The sequence below is a fragment of the Orcinus orca genome, chromosome 2 (assembly GCF_937001465.1).
Source record: "Orcinus orca chromosome 2, mOrcOrc1.1, whole genome shotgun sequence".
Classification (NCBI taxonomy): Eukaryota; Metazoa; Chordata; class Mammalia; order Artiodactyla; family Delphinidae; genus Orcinus; species Orcinus orca.
Window position 1 is genome coordinate 119,270,962 of NC_064560.1, and position 27,087 is coordinate 119,298,048.

The following is a 27,087-nucleotide window of genomic DNA, read 5'->3' on the forward strand; positions in this document are numbered from 1 at the left end:
ATGGAGGAGAAGTGAATTAGGGGACGCAGAGGTCATGAATTTTGTTTGTATGAGTTAAGTCAGAAATTACACATCTATGTGGATTCGCCAAGTAGGATGTGGGACATAAGAATTCGGTACTCAGGGCTGAAGATGTCTGTTGGGCAGTCATGAGCATATCAATGGTATTTTCGCCAAACGACTAGATTAATTCCCCTACCTAGAAGAAAGAAGTTAAATTTTTTTAATTTAAAACTTAAAAAGTTTTAGACTTTGAAAATTGTTAGAAAAAAAAAGAAGTGGGAGGACTAAGCCACAGAGCACAGTAACATTTAAAAGCTCAGCAAACGAAGAGGAGACAGAACAAGAGCTGGAGAGGGAAGCTGAGAGAGTGTGATGTTGTGGAAGCCAAGTGAAGAAAATGCTCCAGGAAGGAGGAGAGAGTTGTCAGCTTGGGTTGGGTTGGGTTGAATGCAACTCAAGTCATAAAGTAAGATGAGGACAGAGGCATGAACCCTTGGATTTGGCAATGTGGACCTTGAAAATAAAAGATTGGAGACCTTGAAAATAAAAGATTTTGTGGAATAAGAAAGGTAGGAGAGGGCTTCCCTGGTGGCGCAGTGGTTGAGAGTCCGCCTGCCGATGCAGGGGACACGGGTTCGTGCCCCGGTCCGGGAAGATTCCACATGCCACGGAGCGGCTGGGCCCGTGAGCCATGGCCGCTGAGCCTGCGTGTCCAGAGCCTGTGCTCCGCAACGGGAGAGGCCACAACAGTGAGAGGCCCGCGTACCGCAAAAAAAAACAACAAAAGAAAGAGAGGTAGGAGTCAAAAATGGTATGGATGAAAGGGAATGGGAGATGAGAAATTGATGACTGAGGTTTTGCTGAAAAGGGGAACAGAATGGAGAGGTGCCTAGAGTTTCAGGTTTTGTTTTATTTCATTTCGTTTTAAATAGGAGATTCTGGGGTGTGCTTAAATGCCAGTGGAAGTAAACCAGGCGAGAGAAAGAGGAAAGTTGATACTGGAGGAGAGAACGTGGACAAAGACAGTGTCAGTGTCCTTGAGAAAAAGGAGACCCAGAGCTCAGTGGAAGCATTGACCTGTGAAGTACCTTCCATGGTAATAGAGGAAGGCAGGCAGTAAGAGTAATAGAATGTGGGTAAATTGGTGGATTTGGCGGTGGGAAGGTGAGCGATCTTGTCGCGTTTGCTTATATTTTCTCAATGAGCTATGACTTTAACTCATCATCTGCGAGTGAGCCAGAACTTCTGAATCCTGAGCCCAAATGCACTATGTCCTTCATTTACCATTTGGTATACTTGGAAAGAATGAAAATGATAACCCCTTTTGTATAATGTGCTTTAAAGAGCTAGCAAATGATACAAGAATCCATGTATATTCTTTCATTAGGTATTTTCCCCTGAATCATTCAAGTTCCCAGCAGGGAACAGAATTCACATGGTTTGTTTAAGTGAAGACACTTTAATGATGGGGGCCTACTTACAGAGATGAGAGTGGAATTAAGAGATGCTGCACCCAGAGACTATCAACAGCCAGAAGTCGTTACCACCCTCAGCAGCAAAGGGTCAAAAGGGAGATTAGTATATAGTATTAGATCCCAGTGAGCGCTAGAGCCCTCAAAGAGGGACCAAGCAGCGTGATCACTCATTGAAGAGACCTGTAGCTACAGGGAAGTAGTGCCAAGCAGAGAGGGAAGGAGAAAGAAGTACCTACTTCTCTCTCCTCCCATCTCTTGCCGATACATCCCAATGGCTGAACCCAACTGGAAGCTGGCTAGCAAGGAGCCTGGTGATGCAGTCCATGGTGAAGGACAGAGACTAGATCTGCAGTGAATAACCAGCACAGCCCCTAACACTTCATGCCGTAAATGTGAAAAGATTTTGAAAACCACTCCATGGGGAATCTTTGCACCCAATGCCATTGTATGGAATGCATCTTGTTATGTGGTACCAGCAGGATTTGCAAAACCCAAGTAAGGAGCTAACCATGATCTTTGATACAAATCATCATGGGTACTTGTAACCCACCCATAATCTCCAAAAGTCATGTTTGCCCATAGTCTTCCTCCTTTATTCCCATCCAGAGCGCACTGCCCATAAAACTAAGGAAGCTTCCATTTCAGGGCCCCTCGTGTGCATGAGCCCACTTCCAAGGCCATGGGGCAGCCCTAGAAATGTATTCATGTGGTCATATGTTTTTGTAAAACTTGCAAGAATAAGGTATTTTAACTGTAATCTGGTAAGACTATAACTTTTTTCCCTCTGACCCCAGAAAGGACTTCCTCCTTCCCCCGTTATATGCCTTTCAGGCATCACAAAGCCTGGATCTGCTTCTGCTTTCAACAGAGACTCGCATGTACTGGTGCAAATGTTATCCTTTCCCCACGATTCTACCACCTTTCTGGCAGCGTGGTTAATGAGCCTCAAAACGGACACTTGGGGTTGGGGAGGATGCAGCTGGAGGATAAAGAAAAGCAAAGAACGGAGGGATGGATGTGTGGTGTCAGAGTCAGTGGGGGCAGGGCGCTGGGCCTGCAGAGCCCGTCCTCTGGTCTTCCACCGGGAGTGATGGGGGGCTGGCAGGTGTCCCACCAGGTAACTAATTCCTCTCTGGGGCCTCGCTCAGAAGCTGCTCTTTATGTTTTCAGATGCAGACGGAAACCTGTGTCGAAGTAACCAACTGTTGCAAGTCCTGCTGACCATGCACCGAATTCTCATTTCCTCTGCTGAACTGCTCCAAAAAGTTATCACTCTATATCCTTTAGCACAGTGCCTGGCGGTCCCCACGTGGGATTCGTTCAGCAGTGTCTTGAAATTGGAAGGATGCTTTCACTTTGGTTGCTTTGGCATAACCCTGAGTGGTTAATGGGTTCATATGTCCTTTCATGGCACGGTGTGCGTGTCTGTGTGCATGTGTGTGTGTGCGCATATGTATGTGTGTGTATCTTCTGTTGGGCGAGGCAATGTTATTGATGCTGATTGCTCTGGGAAGAGGCCAAAGAAATCAACATGCAAACATAGTCTTCTTTGTTAGTTCTTGCTAGTGAAAAATCGTTTTCCTGTAGATTAATCAAAATTCATATTTATCCCATGCAAAATGACAAGGGTGCAAGCATGACTCAAGTGATAAACTGCACTGTGGCTTTCCTGTCCAATTCTTCAGCCTGCCTCAGGTTCTGAAGAGCGCTTTCTGATGCCAGAGCATCTGGAGAGTCTGCTGGTGCCTTTTTGCTTAGGCAGAGGCACTGGCTACGTGCCAAGCAAACCCTGCCGGATTCTAACCTTCTCTTGGGGGTGTGAATGGAGTTGGGTGGAGAAAACGGCTGCCTTCTCCCTCTCCCTGATGACTGATGACACTGTGGGCTGTAGGTGGGCTGAGACTGTTTAGCACCTTGAAGCCCAGGTCCCTGGCACTGAGTCATGCTTTGTAGCTGTTCTAATCCTTTACCACTCTCCTCAGCCATTCCTTTTCATCTCATGGCACACAGAAAAAAACGTAAAGACTGAATCTCTTCTCTAAAGTGACTCATAAACCTTTACCTCTCATCTCAGAGGAGGTGTTTTCAGTGGCATTCCAAGGGTGCAACCTTGGGAGGGGTCCACGTGATGAGAGGTGCAGGTAATAATTGGATGTCTGGCCTGCAGAGAATTTTAAAACCGTAATAAAACAGACTCAGAGTTGGTCTACTTTTTATTAACTCCACGTACCAGCAATTCTAAACAATGTCAGTGATTAAATACTCCTCGCTGAAAAAATTTTGTTGCTCTAAGGACTGAGCTGTACCTGGGGCGCCTGTCTTGGTGCCCCGCCGGGTACCTGCCCCCATGGTGACAGCAGAGCCCTCTTCCTCCCCATCCTCCCTTCCACTCTCACAGAATCTTTTTCTATCAGTTATCTCCCCTCTCTCCTGTCCTTCTAAACCCTGCCTCTTCAGGGGCACCTGCCTCTCAGCCTAAAACACATTCAAGTCTCCCCAACCTAAAAATAAACTCTCAACCCTGCCTCCCCTTCATTCCATTGATAGGGTTAGAAATGTGATGCACAGACTTCTTAAAATAGTCCGCACTCACTCTCTCCCATCGCTCAACTCCCACTCAGTCCTTAACCCGACTGTGGGCCCCACCCCTGTACTCAGACTTTCCTCTGATGTCACCAGTGACCTCCTAGCTGCCAAGCCTGGTGGCTTTTCTTTCCACCCTTGTTTACAGCGATGTCCGTGTAGAGGCCTTGTTGACACCCCCTGCCTCTCCAGACTCCCTCCAGGGCCCTGGGAACTGCACCTTCCCGGCTCTCCCTCCTCCTGGGCTGCCATCCTCCACCTCTCCATCCAGCCTCTTCTTTGCGTGCCTCCTCGAGATGGGGATAACATCCTGGTTTCTTCTCGCTGCACTTCCCCTGGGTGATTTCCCACCAGGATTTCCACCACCATTCCTCTGAGGTCTTTCAAGTCCATATTTCTCTAACCCAAACCATTTTTTTTTTAACGTTTGTACCACTTTATCCTGCAGACACTGCAATCTAATATGCCTAAAACTTAACTCATTAACTCACCACCTCAACTACTACTACTATGAGTTCTGCTTTGATACCTGTATTTTCAGTTTCAGTTCATGGTATTGCTGCCCATCCGATGGTCTTAAAGCGGCAACATCAAAGCACTCACAGTCCTCCCTGTCTTTCACCTACAGAGTCTGTCACCCAATCTCAGGGTTCCTGCATCAGAAATGACTCTTTTCTCTCCATTCCCATGTCTCTGCCTTTGTTTGGGCCCTCACGGTCTCTCTCCCCAGCCTCTGTCCCATCCTGGGCTTCTCATCTTCACAGCTACCCTCTCCCTCGTTTATCCACCTCTGCAGTTACTTTCCTGAGAAGCGAATCAGGCAGGCCATGCTCCAGAGCCTCTGCAAATAGAGGGTAATGGCAGCTCCTCGGTTGCCAGGAAATGGCCCTCCACAGGCTGGCCCAGTGTGCCCCTCCTGCTCTATCCTCAGCTCCCTCAGAAACCTTTTCCCCTCCACGGTGAACGTCTCAACATACCAGACTGGAATGGCTCCTTTTACCTGTCAGTTAAAGAAGCTCGGATGGCTTCCTTTTGTTTCCTGTTTTTCCATTGTTAGAGAGAGAAAAAAAATTTAACAACATGCTTTGAATAGTTCAGATGCCTGAGAAGTACAGCCAGAACTGCCCTGGTACTTCATGGCCACAGCACTGCCCATGAGGATGTGGAGCCTGAAGCTTGCAGCAAACAATGACGATTACCCCAGGTCAGCAGATGCCTGAGCCCCTGATTACTGGCCTGCGTGTGCTGCTGTTTGCTTCATCTCCTCACGTGAGAAAGCAGTGCCTGCCTTGCTCGAGGCTGCCTCCGCTGTGGCACAAGGGCTCTGCGACCTTGAGAAGCTCTGCCTTCCTGGATGGCACCTGGCACTGTGTGCTGGGGAACGGACGTGTGAAGAGAAGGGTAGGGAGCAAACAGAAGGAAGATAAACTCCACGATGAAAGGCACCATGTTAATTCTTATGTCCACCCAGTTGTCTTAAAAGAAAAGTGGGTTTTTTGTGTGTGTGTGTGCCTTCCTCATAAATAAGGAAGAAGTTAAATCTTTCAACAACTAGATCAAATAATAAAAATATAGACTCTAAGACGTATTTATCTAGAATGTGCCTTATGCTTGAATCTCTTTGCACCAAAGGGATGCATTTTCTTACCCATGTGGTATAAAGAAATGTAAAGAGAAATGTAAAGTCATGTCATTCTCACTCCTCCCTTTTATGTCCAAAGAAAGGCAAGCATTGGAACCATTCACTTCATGAAATTTGCCAGTTGCCTGGGCTTATTTTTTGGATTGATTACCTTTGTTCTTGGGGGTGTGTGTGTGTGTGTGTGTTTTGTGTTTTGTGTTTTGTGTTTCTGTTTGATTTTGGTGCTCTCAGGGACAGATTTTATAACAGTAAATATATCAAAATTTAGGTTTTTTAAGTTAAAGTCATTTTATGAAACGTACGAATTTCACAGCCATAGTTTTTCTTTAGGGGTTCAAGTTTAGCTTGCAAATCTTACTGTTCTTCCTATAAGTCTAGAATGTCCCACCAGGCACTTTTAAGGAACCTTGAAAAATGTTTGGTTAATTGGAATAATGGTTTTAAACTATAATTATGAATTTTATTTCTTCTTCCAGTTTTATTGAGATATAACCGACATAAAATACTGTGTAAGTTTAAGGTTTGAAGTGTGATTCATGATAAGCTTAGTGAACATCTATCATCTCATATAGATACAAAATTAAAGAAATTTAAATTTCTTTTCTTGTGATGAGAACTTAGAATTTTCCCTCTTAGCAACTTTCATGTATAACGTCGAGCAGTGTTCATTATATTTTTATCATGTTGTACGTTACATCCCTAGTACTTATTCATCTTATAAGTTTGTATCTTTTGACTGCCTTCATACAATCCCCCTTTTTCCCATCCCCTGCCTCTGGTTACCACAGATCTGATCTGTTTTTCTATGTTTGTTGTTTCTTTGTCCGTTTTTGAAGTATAATTGACCTACAACACTGTTAGTTTCTGTTACATAACAGTGATTTGATATGTCTATACATGTCAAACTGGTCACCACAATGAGTCTAGTTACGGATATGTCACCCTACAAAGATATTACATAGTTATTAACTGTATTCCCCATACGGTGCATTTCTTACCCATGTCTCATTTATTTTGCAAATGGAAGTTCGTACCTCTTAATCTTCCTCACTTATTTCTTTCTTCCCCCTACTTCCCTCCCCTCTGGCAAACACCTGTTTGTTCTCTGTACCTATAACTCTGTTTTGTTATGTTTGTGCATTTGTTTTTTCACATTCCACATATAAATAAAATCATACAGTATTTGTCTTTCTCTATCTGACTTATTTCACTTAGCATATACCCTCTGAGTCTATCCATGTTGTCTCAAATGGCAAGATTTCATTCTTTTTTATGGCTGAGTAATATTCCAGTGTGTGTGTGTGTGTGTGTGTGTGTGTGTATGTGTATGTGTATATATGTATGTACCACATCTTCTTTATACTTTCGTCTCTTGATGGACACTTAGGTTGCTTCCATATCTTAGCTATTGTGAATAATGCTGCATTGAACACATGGCTGCATATATCTCTTCTAATTAATGTTTTTGTTTTCTTCAGATAAATACGCAGGAGTGGAAATTCTGGACCATATGGTAGTTCTATTTTTAATTTTTTGAGGAACCTCCATACTGTTTTCCATAGTGGCTGCACCAATTTATGTTCACAGCAACAGTGTGCAAGGGTTCTGTTTTCTCCACATCTTCACCAACACTTGTCATTTGTTGTCTTTTTGATAACAGCCATTCTAACAAGTGTGAGATGATACCTCGTTGAGGTTTTGATTTGCATTTTCCTGATGATTAGTAATGTTGAGCATCTTCTCATGTGGCTTTTGGCCATTTGTCTTCCTTGGGGAAAATGTATGTACAGATCCTCTGCCAGTTTTTTAATCACGTTGGTTTTTTGATGTTGAGTTGTATGAGTTCTTTGTATGTTTTGGATATTAACCCCTTATTGGATATATCATTTGCAAATATCTTCACCATTTAGTAGGTGGCCTTTTCATTTTGTTGGTGGTTTCTTTTCCTTCACTGTGCGAAAGCTTTAGTTAGATATAGTCCCATTTGGTTGTTTTTTTTAATAAATTTATTTATTTATTTTTGGCTGTCTTGGGTCTTCGTTGCTGTACACGGGCTTTCTCTAGTTGTAGCGAGCAGGGGCTACTCCTTGTTGCAGTGTGCAGGCTTCTTATTACAGTGACTTCTCTTGTTGCGGAGCATGGGCTCTAGGTGCGCAAACTTCAGTAGTTGTGGCATGCGGGCTCAGTAGTTGTGGCTCGTGGGCTCTAGAGTGCAGGCTCAGTAGTTGTGGCACACAGGCTTAGTTGCTCTGCAGCATGTGGGATCTTCCCAGCCCAGGGCTCGAATCTGTGTCCCCTGCACCAGCAAGAGAATTCTTAACCACTGTCCTATCAGGGAAGCCCTAGTCCCATTTGTTTATTTTTGCTTTTGTTTCCCTTGCCTGAGGAGACATATCCAAAAACAGTGTTATGAAGACTGATGTCAAAGATCATATACCTATGTTTTCTTCTATAAGTTTTATGGTTTCAGGTCTTACTTTTTTTTTTTTCTTTTACATCTTTATTGGAGTATAATTGCTTTACAATGGTGTGTTAGTTGCTGCTTTATAACAAACTGAATCAGTTATACATATACATATGTTCCCATATCTCTTCCCTCTTGCATCTCCCTCCCTCCCACCCTCCCTATCCCACCCCTCTAGGTGGTCACAAAGCACCGAGCTGATCTCCCTTGTGCTCTGTGGCTGCTTCCCACTAGCTATCTATTTTACATTTGGTAGTGTATATATGCCCATGCCACTCTCTCGCTTTCTCACAGCTTACCCTTCCCCCTCCCCATATCCTCAAGTCCATTCTCTAGTAGGTCTGTGTCTTTATTCCTGTCTTACCCCTAGGTTCTTCATGACATTTTTTTTCTTAAATTCCATATATGTGTGTTAGTATACGGTATTTGTCTTTCTCTTTCTGACTTACTTCACTCTGTATGACAGAATTTAGGTCCATCCACCTCATTACAAATAGCTCAATTTCATTTCTTTTTATGGCTGAGTAATATTCCATTGTATATATGTGCCACATCTTTATCCATTCATCTGATGATGGACACTTAGGTTGTTTCCATCTCTGAGCTATTGTAAATAGAGCTGCAATGAACATTTTGGTACATGACTCTTTTTGAATTATGGTTTTCTCAGGGTATATGCCCAGTAGTGGGATTGCTGGGTCATATGGTAGTTCTATATTTACTTTTTTAAGGAATCTCCATACTGTTCTCCATAGTGGCTGTATCAGGTTACTTTCCCACCAACAGTGTAAGAGGGTTCCCTTTTCTCCACACCCTCTCCAGCATTTATTGTTTCTAGATTTTTTGATGATGGCGATTCTGACTGGTGTGAGATGATATCTCATTGTAGTTTTGATTTGCATTTCTCTAATGATTAACGATGTTGAGCATTCTTTCATGTGTTACTTGGCAGTCTGTATATCTTCTTTGGAGAAATGTCTATTTAGGTCTTCTGCCCATTTTTGGATTGGGCTGTTTGTTTTTTTGTTACGGAGCTGCATGAGCTGCTTGTAAATTTTGGAGATTAATCCTTTGTCAGTTGCTTCATTTGCAAATATTTTCTACATTCTGAGGGTTGTCTTTTGGTCTTGTTTATGGTTTCCTTTGCTGTGCAAAAGCTTTGAAGTTTCATGAGGTACTACTTGTTTATTTTTGTTTTTATTTCCATTTCTCTAGGAGGTGGGTCAAAAAGGATCTTGCTGTGATTTATGTCACAGAGTGTTCTGCCTATGTTTTCCTCTAAGAGTTTGATAGTTTCTGGCCTTACATTTAGGTCTTTAATCCATTTGGAGCTTATTTTTGTGTATGGTGTTAGGGAGTGATCTAATCTCATACTTTTACATGTACCTGTCCAGTTTTCCCAGCACCACTTATTGAAGAGGCTCTCCTTTCTCCACTGTACATTCCTGCCTCCTTTATCAAAGATAAGGTGACCGTATGTGCGTGGGTTTATCTCTGGGTTTTCTGTCCTTTTCCATCGATCTATATTTCTGTTTTTGTACCAGTACCATACTGTCTTGATGACTGTAGCTTTCTAGTATAGTCTGAAGTCAGGGAGCCTGATTCCTCCAACTCTGTTTTTCATTCTCAAGATTGCTTTGGCTATTCGGGGTCTTTTATGTTTCCATACAAATTGTGAAATTTTTTGTTCTAATTCTGTGAAAACTGCCAGTGGTAGTTTGATAGGGATTGCATTGAATCTATAGATTGCTTTGGGTAGTAGAGTCATTTTCACAATGTTGATTCTTCCAATCCAAGAACATGGTATATCTCTCCATCTATTTGTATCATCTTTAATTTCTTTCATCAGTGTCTTATAATTTTCTGCATACACGTGTTTTGTCTCCTTAGGTAGGTTTATTCCTAGATATTATTTTTGCTGCAATGGTAAATGGGAGTGTTTTCTTGATTTCATTTTCAGATTTTTCATCGTTAGTGTATACGAATGCCAGAGATTTCTGTGCATTAATTTTGTATCCTGCTACTTTACCAAATTCATTGATTAGCTCTAGTAGTTTTCTGGTAGCATCTTTAGGATTCTCTGTGTATAGTATCATGTCATCTGCAAACAGTGACAGCTTTACTTCTTATTTTCTGATTTGGATTCCTTTTATTTCCTTTTCTTCTCTGATTGCTGTGGCTAAAACTTCCAAAACTATGTTGAATAAGAGTGATGAGAGTGGGCAACCTTGTCTTGTTCGTGATCTTAGTGGAAATGCTTTCAGTTTTTCACCATTGAGGATGATGTTGGCTGTGGGTTTGTCATATATGGCCTTTATTATGTTGAGGAAAGTTCCCTCTATGCCTACTTTCTGCAGGGTTTTTATCATAAATCGGTGTTGAATTTTGTCAAAAGCTTTCTCTGCATCTATTGAGATGATCATATGGTTTTTCTCCTTCAATTTGTTAATATGGTGTATCACGTTGATTGATTTGTGTATATTGAAGAATCCTTGCATTCCTGGAATAAACCCCACTTGATCATGGTGTATGATCCGTTTAATGTGCTGTTGGATTCTGTTTGCTAGTATTTTGTTGAGGATTTTGGCATCTATGTTCATCAGTGATATTGGCCTGTAGTTTTCTTTCTTTGTGACATCCTTGTCTGGTTTTGGTATCAGGGTGATGGTGGCCTCGTAGAATGAGTTTGGGAGTGTTCCTCCCTCTGCTATATTTTGGAAGAGTTTGAGGAGGATAGGTGATAGCTCTTCTCTAAATGTTTGATAGAATTCGCCTGTGAAGCCATCTGGTCCTGGGCTTTTGTTTGTTGGAAGATTTTTAATCACAGTTTCAATTTCAGTGCTTGTGATTGGTCTGTTCATATTTTCTATTTCTTCCTGATTCAGTCTTGGCAGTTGTGCATTTCTAAGAATTTGTCCGTTTCTTCCAGGTTGTCCATTTTATTGTCATAGAGTTGCTTGTAGTAATCTCTCATGATCTTTTGTATTTCTGCAGTGTCAGTTGTTACTTCTCCTTTTTCATTTCTAATTCTATTGATTTGAGTCTTCTCCCTTTTTTTCTTGATGAGTCTGGCTACTGGTTTATCAATTTTGTTTATCTTCTCGAAGAACCAGCTTTTAGTTTTATTGATATTTGCTATCGTTTCCTTCATTTCTTTTTCATTTATTTCTGATCTGATCTTTATTTCTTTCCTTCTGCTAACTTTGGAGTTTTTTTGTTCTTCTTTCTGTGATTGCTTTAGGTGAAAGGCTAGGTTGTTTATTCGAGATGTTTCCTGTTTCTTAAGGTAGGATTGTATTGCTATAAACTTCACTCTTAGAACTGCTTTTGCTGCATCCCATAGGTTTTGGGTCATCATGTCTCCATTGTCATTTGTTTCTAGGTATTTTTTTATTTCCTCTTTTATTTCTTCAGTGATCACTTCGTTATTAAGTAATGTATTGTTTAGCCTCCATGTGTTTGTATTTTTTACAGATCTTTTCCTGTAATTGATGTCTAGTCTCACAGCTTTGTGGTCGGAAAAGGTACTTGATACAATTTCAATTTTCTTAAATTTACCAAGGCTTGATTTGTGACCCAAGATATGATCTATCCTGGAGAATATTCCATGAGCACTTTAGAGAAATTTGTATTCTGTTGTTTTTGGATGGAATGTCCTATAAATATCAATTAAGTCCATCTTGTTTAATGTATCATTTAAAACTTGTGTTTCCTTATTAATTTTCATTTTGGATGATCTGTCCATGGGTGAAAGTGGGGTGTTAAAGTCCCCTACTATGAATATGTTACTGTCTCTTTCCCCTTTTATGGCTGTTAGTATTTGCTTTATGTATTGAGGTGCTCCTATGTTGGGTGCAGAAATATTTACAATTGTTATATCTTCTTCTTGGATCGATCCCTTGATCATTATGTAGTGTCCTTCTTTGTCTCTTATAGTCTTTATCTTAAAGTCTATTTTCTCTGATATGAGAATTGCTACTCCGGCTTTCTTTTGGTTTCCATTTGCATGGAATATCTTTTTCCATCCCCTCACTTTCAGTCTGTATGTGTCTCTAGGTCTGAAGTGGGTCTCTTGTAGACAGCATATATATGGGTTTTGTTTTCGTATCCATTCAGCCAGTCTGTGTCTTTTGGTGGGAGCATTTAATCCATTTACATTTAAGGTAATTATCGATAGGTATGTTCCTATTACCATTTTCTTAATTGTTTGGGGTTTGTTTTTGTAGGTCTTTTCCTTCTCTTGTTTTTCCTGCCTAGAGAAGTTCCTTTAGCATTTGTTGTAAAGCTGGTTTGGTGGTGCTGAACTCTCTCAGCTTTTGCTTGTCTGTAAAGGTTTTAATTTCTCCATCGAGTTTGAATGAGATCCTTGCTGGGTAGAGTAATCTTGGTTGTAGATTTTTCTCCTTCATCACTTTAAATATGTCCTGCCAGTCCCTACTGGCTTGCAGAGTTTCTGGTGAAAGATCCGCTGTTAACCTTATGGGGATTCCCTTGTGTGTTATTTGTTGTTTTTCCCTTGCTACTTTTAATATGTTTTCTTTGTATTTAATTTTTGATAGTTTGATTAATATGTGTCTTGGCATGTTTCTCCTTGGATTTATCCTGTATGGGACTCACTGTGCTTCCTGGACTTGATTAACTATTTCCTTTCCCATGTTAGGGAAGTTTTCAACTATAATCTCTTCAAATATTTTCTCAGTCCCTTTCTTTTTCTCTTCTTCTTCTGGAACCCCTATAATTCGAATGTTGGTGCATTTAATGTTGTCCCAGAGGTCTCTGAGACTGTCCTCAGTTCTTTTCATTCTTTTTCCTTTATTCTGCTCTGCAGTAGTTATTTCCACTATTTTATCTTCCAGGTCACTTATCCGTTCTTCTGCCTCAGTTATTCTGCTATTGATCCCATCTCTAGAGTATTTTTAATTTCATTTATTGTGTTGTTCATTGTTGCTTCTTTCATCTTTAGTTCTTCTAGGTCCTTGTTAAATGTTTCTTGCATTTTCTCTATTCTGTTTCCAAGATCTTGGATCATCTTTACTGTCATTATTCTTAATTCTTTTTCAGGTAGACTGCCTATTTCCTCTTCATTTGTGAGGTCTGGTGGGTTTTCATCTTGCTCCTTCATCTGCTGTGTGTTTTTCTGTCTTCTCATTTTGCTTATCTTACTGTGTTTGGGGTCTCCTTTTTGCAGGCTGCAGGTTTGTAGTTCCCGTTGTTTTTGGTGTCTGTCCCCAGTGGCTAAAGTTGGTTCAGTGGGTTGTGTAGGCTTCCTGGTGGAGGGGACTAGTGCCTGTGTTCTGGTGGATGAGGCTGGATCTTGTCTTTCTGGTGGGCAGGTCCACATCTGGTGGTGTGTTTTGGGGTGTCTGTGGACGTATTATGATTTTAGGCAGCCTCTCTGCTAATGGGTGGGGTTGTGTTCCTGTGTTGCTAGTTGTTTGTCATAGGGTGTCCAGCACTGTAGCTTGCTGGTCGTTGAGTGAAGCTGGGTGCTGGTGTTGAGATGGAGATCTCTGGGAGATTTTCACCATTTGATATTATGTGGAGCTGGGAGGTCTCTTGTGGACCAGTGTCCTGAAGTTGGCTCTCCCACCTCAGAGGCACAGCACTGACTACTGGCTGCAGCACCAAGAGCCTTTCATCCACACGGCTCAGAATAAAAGGGAGAAAAAGTAGAAAGAAAGAAAGTGGAAGGAAGGAAGGAAGGAAGAAAAAGAAATAGGGAGGGAGGAAGGAAGGGGATAAAATAAAATAAAGTAGGATAAAATAAAATAAAGTTATTAAAATAAAAAATAATTAAGAAATTTTTTTAAAAAAGAAAAAAAAACCAGACAGATAGAACCCTAGGACAAATGGTGAAAGCAAAGCTATACAGACAAAATCTCACACTGAAGCATACACACACACACTCACAAAAAGAGGAAAAGGGGGGAAAAAATCATAAACCTTGCTCTTAAAGTCCACCTCCTCAATTTGGACTGATTTGGGATGATTCGTTGTCTATTCATGTATTCTACAGATGCAGGGTACATCGAGTTGATTGTGAAGCTTTAATCTGCTGCTTCTGAGGCTGCTGGGAGAGATTTCCCTTTCTCTTCTTTGTTTGCACAGCTCCTGGGGCTCAGCTTTGGATTTGGCCCTGCCTCTGCGTGTAGGTTGCTGGAGGGCGTCTGTTTTTCGCTCAGGACAGGGTTAAAGGAGCAGCTGCTTCGGGGGCTCTGCCTCACTCAGGCCAGGGGGAGGGAGGGGTATGAATGCGGGAGAGCCTGCAGTGGCAGAGGCCGGCGGGACGTTGCACCAACCTGAGGTGTGCCACGTGTTCTCCCGGGGAAGTTGTCCCTGGATCCCAGGACCCTGGCAGTGACGGGCTGCACAGGCTCCCGGGAGGGCAGGTGTGGATAGTGACCTGTGCTCACACACAGGCTTCTTGGTGGCGGCAGCAGCAGCCGTAGCATCCCATGCCTGTCTCTGGGGTCCACACTGTTAGCCGCGGCTCACGCCCGTCTCTGGAGCTTCTTTAAGCAGAGCTCTTAATCCCCTCTCCTCGCGCACCAGGAAACAAAGAGGGAAGAGAAAGTCTCTTGCCTCTTCGGCAGGTCCATACTTTTCCCCAGACTCCCTCCCAGCTAGCCGTGGTGCACTAACCCCCTGCAGGCTGTGTTCACGCCGCCAACCCCAGTCCTCTCCCTGCGCTCCAACCGAAGCCCGAGCCTCAACTCCCAGCCCTGCCTGCCCCGGCGGGTGAGCAGACAAGCCTCTCGGGCTGGTGAGTGCCGGTGGGCACCAATCCTCTGTGACGGGATCTCTCCGCTTTGCCCTGCGCACCCCTGTTGCTATGCTCTCCTCCGTGGCTCTGAAGCTTTTCCCCTCCACCACCCGCAGTCTCCACCCGCAAAGGGGCTTCCTAGTGTGTGGAAACCTTTCCTCCTTCACAGCTCCCTTCCAGAGGTGCAGGTCCCGTCCCTATTCTTTTGTCTCTGTTTATTCTTTTTTCTTTTGCCCTACCCAGGTATGTCTGGAATTTCTTGCCTTTTGGGAGGTCTGGGGTCTTCTGCCAGCGTTCAGTAGGTGTTCTGTAGGAGTTGTTCCACGTGTAGATGTATTTCTGGTGTATCTGTGGGGAGGAAGGTGATCTCCACCTCTTACTCTTCCACCATCTTCCTGATTCCCCTCTGAGAATGTCTGCCAAACCACAGAGAAAACACTTTGATGACTACACGTGATATGGGAGCATAAGGTGAAGTTCAGCACACTCTCAAGTTGACATCTCTTAGGTAAAACTGGGACCCCCAAAGGGCTCTCCAAACTCCTGAACTCCACACTATGGAGGCAGCCCTTTGGATATGCTGCCTCTCTGCTTCCAGGCAGCTCAGGTCTTACATTTAAGTTCGTAATCAGTTTTGAATTCATTTTTGTGCATAGTGTCCAGTTTGCATAGTGTCCAGAATAGTCCAGTTTGATTCTTTTGCATGTAACTGTCCAGTTTCCACAATACCATTTATTTAAGAGACTGTCTTTTCTCCATTGTATGTTCTTGCCTCCTTTGTTTTAGATTAATTAACCATAAGTGTGTGGATTAATTTCTGGGCTCTTTATTCTGTGCCATTGATCTACTTGTTTGTTTTTGTGCCAGTACCATACAGTTTTGATGACTGTAGCTTTGTAGTATAGTCTGAAGTCCGGGAGTGTGATACCTCCAGCTCTGTTCTTCTTTCTCAAGATTGTTTTGCTCTTTGGGGACTTTTCTTTCCATAGAATTTTAGAATTATTTGTTTTAGTTCTGTGAAAAATGCCATTGGTGTTTTGATAGGATTGCATTGAATCAGCAGGTTGCCTTGGGTAGTATGGTCATTTTAACGGTATTCTTCTAATCCATGAATATGGTATATCTTTCCATCTGTTCTGTCATCTTCAATATTTTTCATCAGTGTCTTAAAGTTTTCTGACTGTGGGTCTTTTACTTACCTAGTTGGATTTATTCCTGGATATTCTGTCCTTTTCGATGTGATTTAAATGGGATTGTTTTCTTAATTTCTCTTTCTGATAGTTCCTTGTTAGTATATAGAAATGCAACAGATTTTTATATATTAATCTTGTACCCTGCAACTTTACTGAATTTTGATGAACTCTGGTAGTATTTTGGTGGTATATTTAGGATTTTCTATGTATAGTATCATGTCATCTTCAAACAGTAACAGTTTTACTTCTTCTTTTCCAATTTGGATTCATTTCTTTTTCTTGTCTGATTGCTCTGGCTAGGAATAAAAGTGGTGAGAGTGGGCATCCTTGTCTTGTTCCTGATCGTAGAAGAAATTCTTTCAGTTTTCACCATTGAGTATGATGTTAGCTGTGGGCTTATAATATATGGCATTTACTATGTTGAGGTATGTTCCCTCTATACATCATCATGGAAAGTTTTTTTTAATCATAAATTGTTGAATTTTCTCAAATCCTTTTCTGTATCTATTGAGATGATCATATGATTTTTATTCTTTATTTATATATTCTTCAATTTGTCAATGAGGTATATCCCACTGACTGATTTGTGGATATTGAACTATCCTTGCATTCATTGGATAAATTCCACTTGATCATGGTGTATAATTCTTTTAATATATTGTTGTATTTGGTTTGCTAATATTTTGTTGAGAATGTTTGAATCTATGTTCATCATATTTTTATCACTGATATTAGCCTGTAATTTTCTTTTTTTGTGATATCTTTGACTGGTTTTAGTAGCAGGGCGATGCTGGCCTTGTAGAATGAGTTAGGAAGTGGTCCTTCTGCAGTTTTTTGGAATAGTTTGATAGGTGTTTACTCTTTTCTAAATGTTTGGTAGAATTCACCTGTGAAGCCATCTAGTCCTGGACTTTTGTTTGCTGCGAGTTTGTTTTTGTTTTGTTTTTTTTTAATTACTGATTCAATTTCATTATTGGTAATTGGTCTGCTCATATTTTCTATTTCTTCCCGGCTCAGTCTTGGAAGATTGTACATGTCTAGGAATTTGTACCTTTCTTCTAGGTTGTCCATTTTATTGGCATGTAACTGGTTGTAGTAATCTCTTACTTTCTTTTATATTTCTGTGGTATTGATTGTAACTTCTTTTTTATTTCTGATTTTATTGATTTGGGCCCTCCCATTTTTTTTCTTGAAGAGTCTAACTATTTAGATCTGAAGTGCATCTCTTGTAGGCAGCATACATATGGATCTTGGTTTTGTATCCATTCAGCCACTCCATGTCTTTTGACTGAAAGATTTAGTCCATTTACATTTAAAGTAATTATTGATAGGTATGTACTTGTAATTTTAAATCTTAGATTTTTTAAATACTTCAGAGGCTTTTCTGAATTCTAAATAGTTTTTATAACTTCAGTAAATTAAAATTATAAACAGTAAAGCTAACATTACCTTAGATGTTCCAAAGCTATGCATAAACTTAGTAAGATTTGAATTTAAAATCACAAGTGTAAATCCCTTAATTGTATATTCCAGATTGAAGTTTCAAGACTCTCGTTCTAATATGCTCTTAAACATTACAGGTATATAAGATTTCAAAAGGCATAGATCCCTTTCTAATAAAAAAATCAGTAATATGATTTGGCCTGTTTTTTACTTTGCTATATTTAAGTCTGAGTTTTCCAAGGGTTAAAATATGCATAGCCACTGAAAGAAGACTGCACAGCCCCAGTTAATTGAGACATCTGCTGGCTGCTCAGTGGATTCCTCTCAGGGGCCCTGCTGAAATTCACGGAGCCCTGGATTGTGGTTAATTTGACATGGTTTTTAGAGGAGAAAGAGGGCAGTGTCTTGCGGGGCACACAGCCCACATAGCCTGATTCCTCAGTATGTTGATGGAAGAGGGTAGGACCCCCCAGGTTCGTCACTGGATTGGATTTTGCATTTCTATGACCTTTACAGTAAACACTTATTCTTTCCATATATCTCTAGAGATGCGTGAACTTGGTGAAACTTTGCTATTCTTTCTTGTTCTTAGAATGGCATCATTCTCGTGGAATATTCCGAATGGTATTGATCCTTAATGTGCTCTCCAGTTGTATTTGGGTCATTCACATGGCTTTTTCTGACTTGCTATTACAACCTGTAAGATCAATCTACTGACATTTTCTAGGCATGTATTATCATTTTCCTATTATTGCCTTGATTATCATTACAATATATCTGAATATTTATTCCTTCCTTCTAATTCAATGCACAGATTTTTTATCAGTTGCTGAAAAGATAAGAACAAGCTCTTCTTTTTAGCTTGTCTCCAGCAGACTCCTAGTCTTGGGCATGGGCAGAGGTCACTTGCCCCTTCTTTACTTCTTACAGGTCACCTGTGTGGGGACATTGCTGTGCTGTTGACTTCCTACTTCTGCAGAGGAGATGCTGTGGCCTTCTTCCATAAGCAACTTCAGCATGGGCTAAAGTCACCATCTTTGCCCTTCATAAGCATACAGCTGCACACATTGAGTTGGTTTTATCCTATGGCCAGGGAGAGAAGAAACATTAAAAGAAACTATTTGTGGGGCTGGAGGGAGGGTAGTTTTAGCAATACTTGCAAAGATGAAAGGTTGTTTGGTTTCTATAACAGAGGCTTCCATTTCCCTTAACCACAGCCATACCTATAAGGATGCCTTGGCAAAGAATTCACCAGGGCTTTGCCTGAAGATCTGCTATTTTGTAAGGTAACATTTCTGCATGCATTTGGGACTTTGTGGAGTGGGGTGAAATGAAAGAGCCAGAGACTCTAGCTCTTTCCTTGTCCTCCCTGCCTTTCCCTTCCTGACCATCTATACAACACCTCTGGACAGACCAGAAAGGGCAATTGTTAGTACTGGAAATTCCTCAAAGAGCATAGTCGGTTTTTTCTGATGTGCCTGAGCTTAATATTTTATACCAATGTTTTTGTCAACCTTACAGCATTTTGGTATCAAGTGACATAAGGGAAAGGTTATTTTGTTTGTTTTTATTCCCAAGTATAGAAGTAATGTAGCTCATATTAGAGCACTTTGAAAATATAGAGAAGAATATAACTGTAGTAATAATCACTTATATCCAACTACCTATTTTGGTATATTTCCCTTGTCTCTTTCCAAGTAGGTTTTTTAACATAGTAGAGATCAAAATACATACAAAATTTTGTATCCTATAGTTTTCACTTAACTTTAAATCATAGGAATCTTCTCTAGTCATTAAAAACTTTTTGTAAACATTATTTTTAATGGCCATGTAATATCCTGAGGTATAATAAAGTGTAATTTACAGATGCATTGTCCAATCTTCGGACGTTTGGTTTGTCTGCCATTGTCTTATTTATCATTCTCTCTGATACACATGGTTGTGCCTAAATCTTTGCAGTGGCTTCCTTCATTATGATTCATCTTGTCAAAGCATAGCATTTAATATGTGGGGCGCAGAGGATTGTCAGTGGGTGGTTTTCTTCTCTTCCCCCCACCCCTACTCCAGTTCCTTATATTCTGTGTAGAGAATATAGATTCTATATTCCCAGGAATATAGAACAAACCAGCCCCTGTCTTTTTCTGAATCCTTTTTGCGGGAAGAACCCACCACAATGTGAGTCCTTGGCTTCAGTTTTGGCTTGTGTTTTTTAAATCCCACCATGTAGGTATTGGATAACAGAATTCTGGATCATGTTTAAAATAGATGCCAGCTTGGCAAGCACTATGGAAGAGTTTCAGGAACTGGTGAAAGCTAACGGCGAGGAGCTGCACTGCCGCCTGATTGACACAACTCAAATGTGAGTATCATGGTTTTGACGCCTCTTTCGAAACCACCTCCCTCCTGTACTACAACCCAGGCCGCTCAGCAAGGCTCTGCGTCCCGCTGTGACGTCTGCTCTACCCACCCCAAGAAGCCCTCAGGCAGGTTCAGGTGGCCTCATGAAAGAGAAAAGCTTGACATGTAGCAGGAAAGCAGAGAAGCCCCCTGGTGATAACGGTGTACGTGACTAATATCCAAGAGTAGGAAAAAAGAAGTCTCAGTGAAAAAGAAATCAGGAAGCCAGATATTGACTAAAATTTGTATAAATCCCAATAGACTGAAAGTGTGGTGACTAAATTGGTGCCTCTTCAGCAGCTAACGCCTGGAGGGCCCCTGCACTTATAAATGGGGAAGGGACTGCTGGAAAATGGATCGAGCAAAGGGTTTATAACATATTCGGTAGGCGAAAAAGTTCTGCAAGAGACACTTAGACCTATGCAGAGATAGAAAGGATCTCAGGAATACTGCATATTATTCCTTGGATTTCTTATTTATGAGATGGTCCCACTCTGGAAAAATGAATGCCTGTCCTAATCTGGGGAGAGGAGAGTACACTCATCATATGCTAAGGTTTTCACAATGTGGCCCCTTTGTTTTAGAATAATACAGATCCCTAGGACATAGAATTCTAGGACTGAAACATATTTTCAAGATGATTTTATCCAACGTCCTGGGAAACAGGCTCAGCAAGGCTTGTGTCTCTGGGGTCACACAGCTAGCTGAGTTAATGGCAGAGCAGAATCTGGACTGTGAGAGCCCTCAGTGCTCTGTGCCGTGGCCGTGTGGAAATGATTTCCAAATCACATGTCAGAGTCCCAATTAAATCTACATAGTGGGTTGGACTCTCTGTACTTTGTTTAGAATTATAATAACTTGAGAGATAAAAGAAGGTTTTACAGTAACAGTGTCTTCATTTTTTAAATGCAGCACACAGGGCCCAGGGCAGTTCTCAAACCCTGATTTCCTTATCCCAATACACCCCTAGCTGACTTTCCTCTACCAATATTTTCCACGGTATATTCTTTAGGAATTAGTCAGTGGGATATTGCCCGACCAGATATACTTGAGAAAGAGAGAGTCGAACTTCCTTTTTGCAATGCATCTCAGAGTGTGTAATATGCTCTTTGGCTAAGGGGGCTGCAGAATTTGTAGCATTTCCCAAACTCATTTGACCACAGAACCCTTTTGTCAAGAGACAAGGTTCTCAGGAATACAGGTTTGGGAAACACAGATCTGCAGCCTGCTACCTTTCTCTTTGCTTCCTTAGTGTAGGAAATTGAAACTGAGTAAGAAACACGTGGATTGATTACAAGAAAATGTGTGGGGGGCTAACTCTAGGGTTAGCTAGACTTCCTTGGTCATTTCAGTGGCTGGGGACATTTGAGGAAAATGCCACAAGTCTGCCCAGAGTGACCACCTGTTCCTACACATGATTACCCAGCATGGCATCTCCTCTCTGTGGTTCTCTGTGCTTTTCTGGCATGAAAACTGCCCCACTACCTTGAGATTTCCAACCACATAGAGTCCCCATCACCCTCATGAGATGAGGAAACACACAGAAGGCATGGAGAGAGCAGACCTGCCAGGGCTACACAGAGGAGCCAGGACATTGTGAACAATGCCCGAGACTCTGTCCTTCCCACAGACTTAAGACAAATGCATTTTACCCAGTTCCCATGGCACGTTCAGAAGGCTCAAGGAAAACCATCAAAGCTTCCTAGTCGCCACCGTAGGAAAAACTGATGTGGGGAAACTGTTAATGCATTGCTTTGACCAAGGAAAGTTAGGTAACGGTGCTTTGCATAGTCTTGTGGGAAGCGTTAATGGATTTATTTGCATTAAAAAGCAATTTTGATTTATTCTTTTTCCCTGTCTTCTCCGTTTCATTTTTACCCACAAAAGCAATGCCCGTGACTGGTCCAGGAAACTGACTCAAAGGATAAAATCGAACACCAGCAAGAAACGAAAAGTCTCCCTGCTCTTTGACCATCTGGAACCAGAAGAGCTCTCCGAGCACCTTACCTACCTGGAGTTCAAGTCCTTCCGGAGGATATCTGTATGTACCCGAGGGGCCGGAGAAAAGCTTCCCTGGGATATCTCTGAAAATAAGCAGAGGAATTCAACAGGCCATCCACCTCCTAACCCTAGAGGCCCCCTCAGCGCTGGTAGGCTTTCCCATCACTCTGTGTCATTGGGAAAATCAGGACACGCTGCCTTGTTTGTTGCTCCTGCTTTGCTGCACGCTCCCATCCTCCAAGCCCACCTCCCTCAGCCCACCACTCGCTCAAGTGGCAATACTGTGGGCACACATGGTACCCTGCACACGTGAGTGTACACACAACATGCATGCGCACACACACAATTTTATTCCTGATAATCATTAGGCTTCCAGAATGGTTTTTTTTAATTTTCCTCCCAAAAAATGAGGCTAAGTCCTGTAAGAGGACTTGAATTCATTCTAGAATAGGCTTTGGATGGCTGTGGGAATTCTCAAAATAAATCAGATGCTACTGGTCTAGCCCAGAATTTACCTAAACCCTTGAGGTGGTGCTGACATGGCCCAGCAGTCTCCCCTGATTCTAGAGAGAAACTGTGCTGACACAAACCTTGCTCACTGAAACTCCATATGTGATACCAAAGAACACCAGCTTCACACAAGAGAACTTGCCAACAGAGCCTCACTGGCCGATATGATTTCCTGAGAAACGACTCCATTCAGCCCCCACCGCTATGGAAAGATACAGTTCTGAGCTTTGCTCTAAAAGTAGAGACTACCTAGTTGCTGGATGCATTTCTTAGATGTACCTGTTCCCTGCTGAGGTGATGGAGGCCCAGGGGTGGCTTGGACCAGGTCACACAGTTTATTAGAGTCAGAGCTGAGACCAGGATCACAAGCCTCTCTCGGTCACTCAGCACCAATTAATTGAGGCTGCTTGTGTTTGGAAGGAGAGCTGCAAACCAGGTTACAGGGGTTATTATAGCTTTTCTCCCATAATGTTGACAGCCTCCCTGTTTTCACACAGCTCTTTTGCCAATCAGCCAGGAACCTCCCCACCCCCTCCAGCCCAATTTGGAAATACGTCTCCAAGCATTCATCTGCATGGCGACCTCCAGTCTCCTCACTGGCTCCCCTCAGACAGAACCACAGGCCCCAGTTGGACCGCTCCCCCTGGGGGGTTTCCATTTGGCAGTGCCTCTCGTGTCACGGGGGAAGGACACTGAAAAGAGCCATTTATCACACTGGAAATCTGAGCTGTACTGGGGCCCAACTGGTAGGACTGCTCTGTCAGGCCTGTGGGCTGTTTGCTCCCTGCCAGGGCTCAGATCAGTGGAGGTGGAAGGGAAGAGTCAGTGCAGAACAAGGCCTCTGCGCCAGTGCTCCCCCAGTGTCGGTGCAGGGTTCTAGCTGCAAATGAAGACATCAGCTTGAACCTTCATTTCTTTTGAATGTCACGGTCACCTCGTAGAAGACTTTTGGGGGGATCTTTTTGTTTTACCTACACAGTTCTAAACAGTTTTCCTCACGTAGGGTGGGAGGGAAATTTATCTCTGCTATGAATTGAGTGACATTTGATATTTTCTGCTTATTATTATAATACTTTGGAGGGGGGAAGAATTATACTGAGATAATTCTTTTAAAAAACAAGTGGATTCAATATGTTACATTTCGAATGGGAGGGGTATATAAATGTATTCACTGGAGTGAATTGGGGAACTTTTTCTTAGAACCGGTAAGATTTGTGCTGTATATGTCTCTCTTAAGGATTAGGTTTGGTCTACTCATATTTTTCCACCCATCAGCAAACAGCACAGAAAAATGGGGCTCAGTTAATTTGCATTCATTTTATTCAGGTTATGAGATCTTCTCATCAGTGTATTACTAGTCAGGCAGGACTAAGGTGTGTACGCTGATGACAACCCCCTCAACCCTTCCCACCCAATCTCAGCGGCCTAACAAAGCAAAAGTTTATTTTTCACTCTTGCTACACAGGGGCCTCTGCTGACCACAGGTGCTCAGAGCCTGGGTGTGCGAGGCTTCATCTTGACATAGATCTCCACGATCTCTGCAGCCTGGAAAGGCAACATAGCCAATCATTCACTGGCTCTTCTATCTCAAAAGTCGTCACGTCTATCAGCAACTCCTAAATATCTGAAGATCTTTAGGGTATGAAATGATAGTGTGCTCAGCTTCCTAAAAGAATTTCCCTGAAAAGCATTCTTTCCAATACAGTCCCAGCGAGAGGATTTTTCTTTATTTCTGGAATGTGCGTATTACTAATATAAAACATCATTATTAAAACAGTTCCCTTGTTTCTGCAAAAAAAAAAAAAAAAAAGGTCATCACGTCACTTCCACTGACATTCTCCTGGCTAAACTGTCATGTGGTCACACCTGATCTCAAAGGGCAGAGTTGAGAAATGGAGAGCTGGAAATAGCTGGGGAACAGCACTGAAAACTCCCATGGGAGCACTGGAGCAGAGCAAACTCTCCTCCCTCTGTTATACTATTTGAGCAGAAGGATTGTTTGTGACAGGGACACAGTAGCTGCAGTCATGACTTATACACTGATCTTCTGAGACATTTCCAGCTTCACATCTGCTGTTTGTTTCAGCGTCAGCCATAGTGAATGCCATTGCCCAGGTGAATGGGAAGCTGTGGTCCCCAAATAATAGCTAACCAGTGTCACGTACCCCACTCACTTCGCCGCTGCTCGAGTTGGCGAATAGAGGGAAATCCAGACAGGGCTGTTTGATCATGAGGTTAATAATATCTTGTTAGCACCACCTCACACTTATGTAGTACTTTGAAAAGTTAAAGTGCTTTCACAGGTTATCATGTTTGATCTTATTAACAATTCCGTGTCCTAAATAGGACAGATGTTATCCCGGTTTTGTTTTTGTTTTTGTTTTTGCGGTACGCGGGTCTCTCACTGTTGTGGCCTCTCCCTTTGCGGAGCACAGGCTCCGGATGCGCAGGCTCAGTGGCCATGGCTCACGGGCCCAGCCGCTCTGCAGCATGTGGGATCTTCCCAGACCGGGGCACGAACCCGTGTCCCCTGCATCGGTAGGTGGTCTCTCAACCACTGCGCCACCAGGGAAGCCCTATCCCATTTTTAAGTTAAGAAAACAGCTAGGAGAGAGAGAAAAAGAGTGTGTAACACAGTAGATTTTGTGAGATGATCTTTTTTTTTCCCCCTTACCTTCAGCAACATAGCTGGAACTAGTACTGAGATTTTTCTTGTATACTATATTCTTTAGAATTGAAAAGGGGCACTATCCCTATCTACTCAACATAATATTGGGGTTAACTTGTATGTGTACACATCCATTTAGGCCTAACGACGTTTGATGTAGAGGGACCATGCTGTGGGTAGAATAAGAAAGATGTCCTTCCTACCATCCTTGTCTGCAGGAGAGGAAAGCCAAGAGCTCATCTGTCCCTTAGCAGATTCTAGCCATCAACTCAGCAGAGGTAATAAGCCCCTCGGGTCTCCCAGAATACTGGAGCGGCAGTCCTGATGAGTTTCTTTTTCCCCAGTTCTCCGATTATCAGAATTACCTCGTGAATAGCTGCGTGAAGGAGAACCCTACCATGGAGCGGTCCATTGCCCTGTGTAACGGCATCTCCCAGTGGGTACAACTGATGGTTCTCAGCCGCCCCACCCCCCAGCTCCGAGCTGAAGTCTTCATCAAGTTCATCCAGGTGGCTCAGGTGAGTGACTGGATTGACTTAGCGCCTGGGCTAAGAGGTAAATTATCCCCTCTTCCCCCAGCCTAGTCTATCCATTAGAGCTGCTTTCTCATCATGAACCTCCAGGTGGGGTTTGTGCACTTTTAGCTGCCCCCAGATCTAGATACGGTGACTCTTCTACATCCCACACAAGGGCCGTACGGAGAGGGCCCTACAGGCCACCTTCAAGGTCAGGATATGGTTAGATCTGTTTAGATCTTTAACATTTTTCAGAAGATGCTTACCAGCCTATATTGTTTTACCAAATGTGGCCCACATGGCAAAGGAAAGGGCAATTTCAGGTTTTAGTGGAGCTGGACCAGCCTGATTTAGGTCTGTGAGCCCATGTTGTGTTGAATGGCTGGGTTTAGTGTTTGAGGGGCAGAGTTTAGGCATCTGATAAGAGAAAAGCAGATACTGTGAACACATATTTGAAATTTCACAGAGATTCTAGCATCTCTGTCCCAGTTACTGTCCTATATAGGCATTGGCGTTGCCCTCAGAAATAAAAGTCTGGTTACTTTGGGGTGAAGGATATAAAGGATTATGCTGAACGATATATTTTTTCATCTCTAGATGTTCTAGACCAGTGTTTCTTAAAGTGTGGTACATGGACCACCTGCTCTGATGTTAACTAAAGCACAGATCCCTAAGCTCAACCCCAGATCCGGGGAATCAGAACATCTGTACTTGAGTCCAGAAATCTTTGGGTTAAACAAGTACTTTGGGTGTTAGAAGCCACTGCTGTAGAGGGTGGTCCACAGACCAGCTGAAACTAAAGGAGGAAGACATGACGCTTTGCTAGATTTAGGACCTCCTGGTCTGGAATTAAGCCTTAGGAAAGAAATGGACAGAAAATTGCAATACCTGATTGCTAGCCTTTGGCCAGAATTAGGAAGACTCATAACACAGAGATGAGAGGCAGCATCTAAGCTCCCATGTAAGTGACATGTACAGTGACTCTGTTTTCTGTGTCACAGAAGCTCCACCAACTACAGAACTTCAATACGTTGATGGCTGTGATAGGAGGGCTCTGTCACAGCTCAATCTCCAGGCTCAAGGAGACAAGTTCACATGTCCCGCATGAAATCAATAAGGTCAGTGCTCCTCCTGTCTCCTCCCGGGCCCCTTAGCAGCATTCCTAGGACTAGCGTCAGCGTTTCCTCCTTGAGGGGCAGCCCAGAGAGCATTTCCGAACCAAAGCATCCCTTTCCAACCAGGCAAAATACCAAGGAAGCAACCCCTAAGAAAACCCACAGGACAGGAACGGGGATGTCACAGATTTGAGGGTGACTGTGACTCAGTCTGGCCGCAGTGTTACTGCACCCGTTCCTGCTGGTGATTTGAAACAATGTGTGTGTCTTTCCCATGTTCGTATGCCACTGAGTATCTGGAGTCACCATCTTTAG

At 42.6% G+C, this 27,087-nt stretch overlaps 1 protein-coding gene across 4 annotated transcripts in view; it reads left to right on the forward strand.

Annotated features, from left to right (window-relative positions):
• The window catches only part of RASGRP1 (RAS guanyl releasing protein 1), an 86,729-nt gene that overhangs the window by 36,818 nt on the left and 22,824 nt on the right, over positions 1-27,087 (forward strand). For 3 of the 4 annotated variants that reach the window (XR_004485444.2, XM_004274015.4, XM_004274014.4), the window contains exons 3-8: positions 2,649-2,754; positions 18,790-18,852; positions 19,794-19,925; positions 21,851-22,004; positions 25,487-25,660; positions 26,659-26,775. Coding sequence is in view for 3 of the 4 variants with exons in the window: in XM_004274015.4 (XP_004274063.1) it covers positions 2,649-2,754; positions 18,790-18,852; positions 19,794-19,925; positions 21,851-22,004; positions 25,487-25,660; positions 26,659-26,775 (746 nt within the window). In the remaining variant the exon portion in view is untranslated. Of the gene's footprint in view, positions 1-279; positions 799-2,648; positions 2,755-18,789; positions 18,853-19,793; positions 19,926-21,850; positions 22,005-25,486; positions 25,661-26,658; positions 26,776-27,087 lie in introns of those variants that run through there. The other variant, XM_049706920.1, reaches the window with a different exon arrangement.